At 44.2% G+C, this 10,259-nt stretch overlaps 1 protein-coding gene across 2 annotated transcripts in view; it reads right to left on the reverse strand.

Annotated features, from left to right (window-relative positions):
* LOC119463895 (uncharacterized) overlaps positions 1–10,259 on the reverse strand; it is a 148,685-nt gene that overhangs the window by 17,555 nt on the left and 120,871 nt on the right. For both annotated transcript variants that reach the window (XM_049656321.1, XM_049656320.1), the window contains 15 exons: positions 5,808–5,900; positions 5,635–5,727; positions 5,481–5,564; positions 5,331–5,423; positions 5,185–5,274; positions 5,013–5,102; positions 4,853–4,942; positions 4,658–4,741; positions 4,476–4,571; positions 4,271–4,372; positions 4,033–4,137; positions 3,504–3,680; positions 2,278–2,373; positions 1,260–1,367; positions 600–710 (listed from right to left, as the gene is read on the reverse strand). In XM_049656321.1, the coding sequence (XP_049512278.1) occupies positions 600–710; positions 1,260–1,367; positions 2,278–2,373; positions 3,504–3,680; positions 4,033–4,137; positions 4,271–4,372; positions 4,476–4,571; positions 4,658–4,741; positions 4,853–4,942; positions 5,013–5,102; positions 5,185–5,274; positions 5,331–5,423; positions 5,481–5,564; positions 5,635–5,727; positions 5,808–5,900 (1,512 nt within the window). The remainder of the gene's footprint in view (positions 1–599; positions 711–1,259; positions 1,368–2,277; positions 2,374–3,503; positions 3,681–4,032; positions 4,138–4,270; positions 4,373–4,475; positions 4,572–4,657; positions 4,742–4,852; positions 4,943–5,012; positions 5,103–5,184; positions 5,275–5,330; positions 5,424–5,480; positions 5,565–5,634; positions 5,728–5,807; positions 5,901–10,259) is intronic.

Genomic DNA, 10,259 nt, shown 5'->3' on the forward strand with positions numbered 1-10,259 from the left:
TTTCCGAAATGCTGTCAGCTAATACTCTGACCACAGCCTGGAATGTCAGACTTCATTTCGAATTCGAAAGAACGCATTTTTGCCAACTACTACATCGAAGGGATGAGTAACTGCGCGCCCGTTGCTGGTCACATTGCTGATTATTTCTCATTAAAGAAAAGTCGAAAGCCACCGTACGTAATATGCAACCTTTATTTCCACATGTATTCACAGACAGGCAAGAAAGGTATGAAAGAAAAACATCTTACTTTGATATTCAATGTCTATCGTGTAGCCAGCTATTTGCGCAGAGAAGACTTCACACGGAGTGAAATGAACAGTCGCGGTTGTCGCATGTCACGGCGCTAAAGTACAGACGGACGCTCGCAATCGGTGAAACAAAAAGGGCGAGATCTCGGGTATCGCTTCGGTGCAAAGGAGACAGCCTTACGACGGAGAAGAGTAGGAGAAATGGGTCAGTCGGTGCACTGTGAAGGTGTTCAGGCGTGCTACCCGGTGAAAAAGGGGCGCAGAGCAGGGTGAACCAAGTGCAGCAGTGCAGACCCAGTGCAGATGCTTGCAAAGGACCCTCTGGGTAGCCATTTTGCAAGTGTACAAACCAGGACTCGTGGTTCTGCAATGACAACAGTCGCCCTTGTGTCCGAAGGTGTAAGCTGGCGACATGGGTCTCACCAGAGGATCGGCTTTGTCTGGGCTATAGTCCCAGGGAGCTGCGCCCAACGCAGGAACAAAAAAGTAAGAAACGACATCAACACATTCCATTCAACAGCAAAAGAAACACATGATCCGCTCCAAGTTGCAGTTTCATTTTATTATTTGTAAGAAAATCCCACATTTTGTCATATTGTGAACACAAAAATGCATTACTGTAACATTCCTGCGCGATTTCTACATACAAATTGTGTACATGTGTCTAACATTGAGACATGTAGAGGACGTTGCGTATACAACTTTCGATATATGCCGCACGTATAACTTAATATTCAGACATAGATCGCGAATTTTCACTTTGAAAAGATACTGTCTATCGCTCCCTTAATTAGATGGATATATAACACTTTATTAGGTTTACACTCACATAATGAACGTAAAATTCTGATGGATAGGTTACAAATGATGTTGCATAAAGAGCTGAGTGCTCAAACTATGAGAAAAACAAAGACATGGGAACTGACAGAATGATTTCATCGCGTTCTAAGACATGTATGTAAACAGGAGCATTCACAATAAATACGAGCACAATTATTGGATACACTAACCAGGCGTTGGTTCTTTCTTCGGGCACTTGAGCTTTCTTCGTATCGTAAAACTCGGCATGCGAGGGAAGCGCAGCTGTTCACCGATGCTCGGGTTGTAGTAACCCGGTCCTGTTGTCGGCAAAACAGAAAATAATTGTAAGGCGCGAATGTTTCAGCATGCTGACACCCCTACACGTGGACAAACACAAACTGGAAGCTAGCTATTTTCGGAACCATTCATTTTGGGCAGCACTTTGGCCGGTGTGTTGTACCCGTGCGTCATCTTTACTAGCAATTAACGGGACGGTTAAAGAGACATTGTAGGGAAATGCTAAGTTACACTAAGTTTGTGCATTACACTCGTGGAGTTGCAAATAGGGAGCATAAGTGACGTAAAAACGAAACTCAAGTGGCGACGCCAATTTCTTCTACCTTCTTCCAGTGCGATCACAGATTTTGGCAGCGTCTGCTAAAAGCTAGCTTATAGCTTATTAAAAATATATATACAGCATGCAATTATACAACTTTACCTGATATCTCTGGTTGAGCTCTTTAGCACAAAAGGGACTCAAATATATAAAAATAAAGGAACAGGGATTCAACTAACGTAACACTGACGTCATCAGTGCCACCGTATGGGCGCGTAATTACAGATGGGTAGTCTGGCCTAATAAGCAATTTCTTTCTGCTGAAGACAAGCAGAGTTTTTTTACACCTGTATTCAGCCACTTTAGGTTAGTAGATTACGGGGAAGATAATTATTTTTTTAGGGTCGCTTAAACATACAATAGCTCGCGACGAAGAAGTAATCGGGCTGCACAGTCAAAAGTAGTAACAACTTGTAGAATAAATAAATGTTAGCGCGAGTAAGTGTACAATCATCTTAATCACAAAAAAGTGTGTTGAGACTCCTTATATTTGTCGCCACACTCCTGTAGCTTCTGTGGGGACGCGCGGTACAGGAACAAGGCAATAGCAATTAGATGGAATCCTTCAAACAGATTACAATTGGCCCACCGACGTCTACAGGTAACCGTACCAGGTGTTTCATTCCGCAGAATTGCTGCAAAACCTTTCCTGAAGAGGAGGCTTGCAGCTGAACGGAACATCACTCGGCTGTTGTCTTCTGCTTCAGCTGCGAATACGGCAACAATTAAGACGATGTGTTGTTCAATGTACAACAAAAAGTCTCGGAACGAACGCTAAACGGCAGTGATACACCGTAAATGACTGCCTGATTTCCCGACGTTCAACGTTCAATACATACTAATTGGTAAGCGCGAAAACTGAGGACACAAAGTTAGAAGGACACAGGACCTCTGTGTACTCAGTTGTTTTCGCGCTGACCAGTAAGTATACATCCTTTCCAACTCGCCCATATTTCTACCTTACTCCAACGTACAAAAGTACTTGCACATGCTCAATGCACATATTTTGCCGTATTTACCATAACTTGGTTTGGAATTGGTTGCCTTCAGAAAAAGCTGTGCTTGTAAATTCCAGTGTGCTGCGCGTTACTTTGTGCGTGTGTGCACGTATGTTTTGAGGAGAATGCAATGAACAATTAGCAATATTTAGCAATCTGGATGAACTCTAAATAAAAAATCGCATTTTGTTGATTCAAGAAACCAAAACGATTAACCCTGTAATGCAATACACAGTTCAACATCAACAAAATTAAGAACAACCTGTTCACCTGCATTTCTTTCATGGACAGTACATTTGTACAAGAAAACGGAGCAGTTAAATGTTATTTGTGTTTTAATCCAATTAAACAGTAATTAATTATTTCATTTCATTCTACCTATCCGGAATTGAAGACTCTCTGAAGCGTATCAAAAATGCTGCCGTAGACTATGCGTTAAAATTACCGTTCCTGTATCACAATTTTGAGGTATCAGGTCCGCGTAGCATGTATACGTTCGCCATTACAGGCTTCAAGCTCCTGCTGCTTCACATTACAGCCTTAATGATTCTGCGTAAGTTAAGTAATCACCTGCGGTTAAGCGAGGAAAGCCACAGGCTCGAGCACAGTGTAGGAGCTCAGCCAGAGGCTTTCTTTGTTCGCCCACAGCTGAGTACTTGAAGTGTCCATCTAGCTGCGAGACCTTTGTCTTGTCTGCTAGTTGGAGCCCTTGCCAGGCTTGCAATATTTTCAGTCACCATTTAGCAAAGGACTCAGGCCTGGTAGGTTGTGCAAGTGGTTGTGTACAAGCGGACTTGTCAAACGAATAAAATATTGGCAGACGTAACGGGTCTACTAACCAGGAGAAACAGCTGTTTCCTGCGTCCAGGACTGATAAAGCTTAGCGAACAAAGACCCCGTTCCAGGTGGCTTCCAGAAGTCAAGCCCCTCTGGAAATCTCGGTGCCATTTTGATGCTTCCTTGGGCATGCCTCCATTCCCCAAAACTGTCCGGGGATACTTGAATTCTGGACGAGTCTGTGGTGTGAAGTCGGGCAATGTAAAACTATAGCACAGATTGGCATGTATTCTTAACGGCAACAAATATAGAACGCGAAAGAAGACAGCGAATGCAAATAGACTTCCGAAGAGTTATCAAAGACTTAAAGTAATATAATGTTCACTTTTTCTTCTGAGCAGATAAACACAACAGTATGTCGTCTATGCTGTCAATCATTGCTCCGCGAAGCACAATGTGAAATTCGCAAAGCATACTGGCAAAGTCATGTATTTCTTGAGTTACTTGAAGTTTCTAATAAATTGTATACAAATTGAGTTGTGATTTTGTTTTCACATAACCGGGTGAAAGGCAACGTTGAAACGCACTGACCAGTCGGAGTTCGCACAAACGTCCTGTCCCGGGCTGACACACTGTCCATCGTTTCGTCGTCTTCGAACATACCACTTTCGTCGCTCGTGGTAAACGCAGCAGGTTCTAAATTGAAATTACGAAAAAGCGCAAGTCAGGCTCGTGGCGGACAGAGCACGTCATTGCGGGCGTTTCAGAAATGCGAGCGCTTTAAGAAATGGGAGTTATAAAAAGGAATGAGATTTTTCACCGCCATTACCGAGACCCTTCACCAAGTGTTGGCTCGAGTACCGCTCCTTGTGAAAACTCGAAGAGGAAGATGCGGTTATATGAGTCTCGGACTTCGACACGTTCTCTTTCTCTGCAGGCGAAACCACGTGATGAGTGTTAAAGTACTCTCGTAGAAAGTGTAGAATTACTGACAAGTTTCTGTGGCCTGCGCATGAAGCATGTACTGCACCTACCATCAATGTCGTCGATTCCGCTTTGCGCAATTCGAAGGGACCTGCTCCGCCCTAATCTTCGCTCCGAAGGCCTAGCTCTTTTATCTGGCTCTTCTGCTGAGAAAAAAAATCGCATAAATGCTTTTGAGCGACCAAAGCGACAGGAGACGAGAGTTGAATATTCGAGCATCTACACTGCGTACCTTCAATGTCATCTTTCCTTGCTCGTACTGCACGCAACGAGTGACTTCGTCTAGTCAGTTCGTCAGTGGACCTGGCTCGCTTATCTATGCGTGTGCAAGAAAAAGAAAAGAACACTACATAAGCGCCGGCGAAGCGGGGAACATGACGTTTCCAGATGTAAGAATTCCGTACTCAGTGTTCAACACGCTGCGTACCTGGTATCTCCTCCATCTCTTTTCGGATGACTCGAAGCGACCGACTCCTTCGAGACATAGCTCCCGCTTGACTAGCAGCGCTGACCCGCTCTTAAAAAGTAACAATAAGAGTTACAACGCGGAGATAATAAGCGGCAGTACCACCTAGACAAGTTCATACCTCGCTCTTCGTCTGCTTTTCTCTGCACTGCACGAGTGGTAGTTTTGTGTGCTGCTGGCTCCTTAGCCACTTTAGACGTCCGAGAGATTTCTTGAAAAGAAAGATTGAAGAACGTATGTGGAGGCGAAACGCGTGGCACATAACGTTGGGAACGCGATGGTGCATCGTATACCTTCAGTACCGTCGAGCTTTTTCCGGAGAGATCGAAGGAACCCACTCTTCTTCGTCCCAACTGTAGAACTCGCTTCCTCTCTTTCGGTCGCTGCGTGGTGTTTCAGCACTATTGAAACGATAAATGTTGGCAAGCGCTTCGCTAACCTTTTGAGTCAATTTTTTTCTTCATAGCGCCTTCTGGTTTGCTTCGGTCAGTCGTCGTTTCAGAAACGACGATTTTCACCTGTGGTGGCTCTCCTGGGCAAATGCGATCGTATTATCATTCGTGATACGTTCAAGGGAGACGCGGCCTACCTTCGACTCCAGCTGCTTGTTTGCGAATGACCCTAAACGAACGATGTTCCTTTACTGCTTCCTGCGAGCTTTTAGCGTGTGTTTCTGCGATAAAAAATTGAAATAAGCGTTTGCAGAACGTTTATTGGCAGTCGTAAAATTCAGAGACACGTACCATCAATGCCGAATTCGGATTGTCGAGTCAGTCGAAACGATCTGCTTCGTGTCGTAGTTTTTGGAGATCCCGACGTCTCCTCTTTTGTTTTGTCTATTTGTAAAGAGTTTTCTAAGACACAAAGCACTGCAAAATAAGAGCGCGAAGTATTTATATTGTTCCAAAGTTCATACCTTTCCCATTTTTGGAACCAGTGTCCTTTTGTCGATTTCCACTTAGCGAGCGACTTCGTTTGATCGTCTGCTCCGAACCTTTAAAATCGCGCTCTGTTGAGCATAAATGTGCATTGCTTTTAGACATTGCATCGAGCAAAGATTTCAAGTGTGTCAACTTTGTGTACGCTGCATTTTATGTTTGCTTACGCCAAAAGGCAACATTTTCTAGTAAAAAAAAATGACACGTACCACCAGCAGCCCCATCTGTCGTCCTCACAATTCGGAATGAACTGCTTCTCATGCTCGTTCTTTCAGGGGGTGATGCCGCTGCTTTAGATATATGCAAAATAAAAGCTTTAGTGGTCGGCAGCGCATTATCTAACTTTATTTTATTAGTCACCTGACAAAATTGTTGCAAACGTCATAATCAGCTAATTTTTAACGAAATCGCTACGCTATTGAAGAATCTCACCACGTTTGTCTTCGAGGTCGTGAGACCTTGATCTTCTCGGACTTCTTGATTTACTTCTTGGTGGCAATCCAAAAAGAGCAGGATTGCCTTTGTCAGGATCGTATGCACCTGGTGCTAAAATAACAAAAACAACGAAAGAATAAGCTCTAATGAGCACCAGACTTTCTTTCACAGTTCTAACCTGGAAACGTTACGTTGTCGGGCAGTCGTTCCTTGAGTCTCGAACGCATAGTGAAGCGTGGCGACTTTGGATAAACTAGTTCCTTCGCTCTATCGGTGTCGTACTCTCCTGGTGCTACCAAACGATAAGAACAGGTGTTATACATCTTAAAGCATATATATTACTCGCATTTATATAAATCTATTTACCAACGCAGAGTGCTCAAACTGTCCCTTTGCGTGACATGTGCTAAAAAACTATAGTACAACTAAATAAGCACATTATGCGGAGCAGTCGTTATATGCAACGCTTCGTACCTTTTTTAATAGAGCTCAGTTTTCGTACTCCACTTACGTTATGTTTGACCACTGTGTGCGGTCACGAATTATTCGTGTCCTGTAAGCTGTTAACAGTCATACGTGAGTTTGATTTTTAGTCTACCTTGGAAATAGTGACTTTCGGGTGGACCTTCAGGCAGTCGTGCGCCGAAACTGAATTGTGGGATAGAACTATAAACAATCCTAGCTGATCCTAGCTGGCCGAGATACATTGTAACTGCATGGAGCTCGATGGAAGCAGTGGTTGCGTGTCGCCAGTGCAACGAGCATCCGAGACAAAATAGTGTCAGTATGGTGCGCACTAACCTGGAAAACCGTAGCTGTACGGCTTAGAAGGCCTTAGCCTAAAGCCGAATGTGAATTTCGGGGACCTCGCCTTCACGAAGCTTACGCCTCTGCCAGGGCTGTAGTCCGACGGCGCTGAACAGCAAGAGAAACCTGAGTAAGATTTCTCACCTTTTTCGTTCCGAGATGCACGTTTGAATAGCACGAGGACACAACAATGAGTGTACTCAAAGTCTGGCATGCCGTATAGCCAAATGCTGCAAAATAGCATTTTGCTAGTTCGGCTTTGTAAGATCGCTAGAAACAGCTTTGCCTGCCTTACGGTGCATGTTGAAAAAAAATTTTTGCATTTCGTCAGTTATCCTGCGTTAAACATGGTAAATTCGTTACTATTATGAAGTTGAATGCATGTGCATCTTGCGATGAGCTTTATTTTTATGTGCCATGCGCAGCTTAATCGGCCACCATGCTGAGTGTGTCACACTACATGGCGCACAGCCAACGCTATGCATTCTGCATTTTTTTTTCAGTATCCACTAAGGAAATTCCATTGCGCCGACGTTGTACAAAAGATGTGACACAGGAGGCCACGTCAGTTGCTTTTAGTTGTTGAGGATGAAATGTTGACTTAGTACAATTTATAAAGCAGTTATGTTGAGCTTTGAGGGTCAGTAGCGGTCATCTGAAAGTTTTGCTACGGATAGAGAGAGAATCGAGGAATGGAAGGAAGCAAGGATGGTCTAACAGTTGGAAGGCATGGATAAGTTAACGCTATGTTGTCTATATGCGACGCTCTTAAAAACCTTAACACGTATATTTTACAACACTGCAGGAAGAATGCTTATATTACACGATGAACAATAGATACTAAAGCTGAACGAACCAGGAAAGTCGATGTTGTCCGGGGGCTTGTCCTTCAATTTCATTCCTAGGCTAAATTTAGGAGATCCAGGATAAAAGCGTGCTTTGGCTTCTTGAATACTGTAGTCTCCAGGGGCTGTTCGAGAGTGAAGCGACGATTGTCATGAGTGGCGGTTCGTGCCAGCAGCATGTGTAGAAACAAGAGGCGTCACAACCCTACCTGGGAAGCTCATACTATCTGGCGCTGGCTGAGGAGGCTTAACGCCTGTCGTATACCGGGGCGTGGAGCCGTACACGATCTTATCCCCCTTGGGAATGTCGTAGTGGCGAGGAGCTCTCATGAGGTGTAATTCCACAGGTTCCTGATTCGATAGCGCTTTCTCAAGTGCTTAAGGATGCTTTTATAACCTCGATACCCTCACTTAGCTCCTCCAGTCTCCGAGAAACGATTTTCTCACAGTTCTGCCAGGTTTGCCAGTAACCTACCACCTTGCAACCCTAATCAGAAGCTGCTACAATAAAAAAACGGGGTTTATACACAAACTGCTTAAAACAGTCGTCGTGTATAGCACAAACTTTCTCAATGGTTCAAACAACGACATCAAAATATTCTTGAGGGAAAGTTGTGCTTCTTCCAGAAAGACGCAGCACTGCATGAGCCAAGCTTTTCGACGAGGAAATATTTCAAACCAGCAACTTCTTTCTATGTTTTCCTGGAGTGCTCGAAAAGGATGTAAATTATTTCGGTAGACAACTTACATTGCTCCGCCCATTCGTCTGCTGATGACAGCAATCGAGTGGACGGTATATTATCATATCGTGAAATTTGTTTCAACAACATCTTGTGGCTCACTCGAATATGTCGGTTGGGAAACCAACACCAGTGAAAGAGTCGACTCTGTTGGCGTCATATGCCTTCTTACTCTGTTACAAAGTCAGGGTGCTTCATAAGGCACGTGTGTGATAGTATACAGCATATTAAGCTAGTCAAGAACACCCTATAATTGCTTGTCGCTTACTAACCAGGGAATTCCAGTGAATCTGGAGGCATTTCTTTCAGTCTGATGCCGAAGATGTGTTCAGGCGAATGACTTCGCACCATCCGGTCAGCCTTTTCAACGTAGTACTCTGCAGGACCTGGGGACACAGCAGCAGGCTTCAACACTTTGTTTCAGTGAAGCCTAATACGCCTACTGACCAGGATAATCCAAGGAGTCCGGCCTTCTTTCTTTTAATTTCACACCGATGCTGTGCTCAGGAGAGTGGCTGCGCACAACTCCGTCCGCTCGGTTGACGTTGTATTTTGCAGGACCTAACGAGGCAGCATTAAATTCAGTGAGAATTCTAGTTCAAGAAAACCTGATAAACTTGACTGACCAGGATAATCCAATGAGTCTGGTCTTTTTCTTTAACTTGACGCAATTTTGTGTTCCGGAGAATGGCTGCGTACAACCTTATCAGCTTTTTCAATGTTGTACTCTCCAGGACTAAAGGACACAGCAATAGAGTCAATGAATGCCCTGCTTAACTATGCCTTGTAAGATGGGATCTGACAGGGTAATCCAATGAATCGGTCTCCTCCTTTAACTTGACACCAATTTATACTCTGGAGAGTGGCTGCGTGCCACTCTATCACATTTTTCTATGTTGTACTCTCCAGGACCTAAAGACAAAGCAATAGGTCAGTGAATGCCCTGCTTCACTATAGCCTTGTAAGAGGACTACCAGGGTAATCCAACGAATCCGGTCTCTCTCCTTTAACTTGGTGCCGATTTTATACTCTGGAGAGTGGCTGCGTGCACCTCCTGTCGGCTCTTTCTATGTTGTACTCTCCAGGACTAAAGACAAAGCATAAAGTCAGTGAATGCGTGCTTCACTATAGCATGTTGTAAGATGGACTGACCAGGGTAATAGAATGAATCCAATCTCCTCTCTTTAACTTGGTGCGATCTGATACTCTGGAGGGTGGGCGGTACAGCCTATCGGCTCTTTCTATGTTGTACTCTCCAGGACCTGAAGACCAAAGACAATCAAAGAGTTCAGTGAAGGCCGCTTCACTATAGCCTTGTAAGATGGACTGACCAGGGTAATCAATGAATACGGGTTACTCTCCCTACTTGACAACGATTTGTACTCTGGAGGAGTAAGTGCGTGCAACTCTATAACTTTTCTCTGTTGTACTCTCCAGGACCTAAAACAAAGTAATAGAGTCAGTGAATGCCTGCTTCACTATAGCCTTGTAAGATGGACTGACCAGGGTAATCTAACGAATCCGGTCTCCTCTCCTTAACTTGGTGCCGATTTTTACTCTGGAGAGTGGCTGCGTGCAACTTTATCGGCTCTTTCTATGTTGT

Source organism: Dermacentor silvarum, chromosome 9 (genome assembly GCF_013339745.2).
Source record: "Dermacentor silvarum isolate Dsil-2018 chromosome 9, BIME_Dsil_1.4, whole genome shotgun sequence".
In the NCBI taxonomy this organism is placed as follows: domain Eukaryota; kingdom Metazoa; phylum Arthropoda; class Arachnida; order Ixodida; family Ixodidae; genus Dermacentor; species Dermacentor silvarum.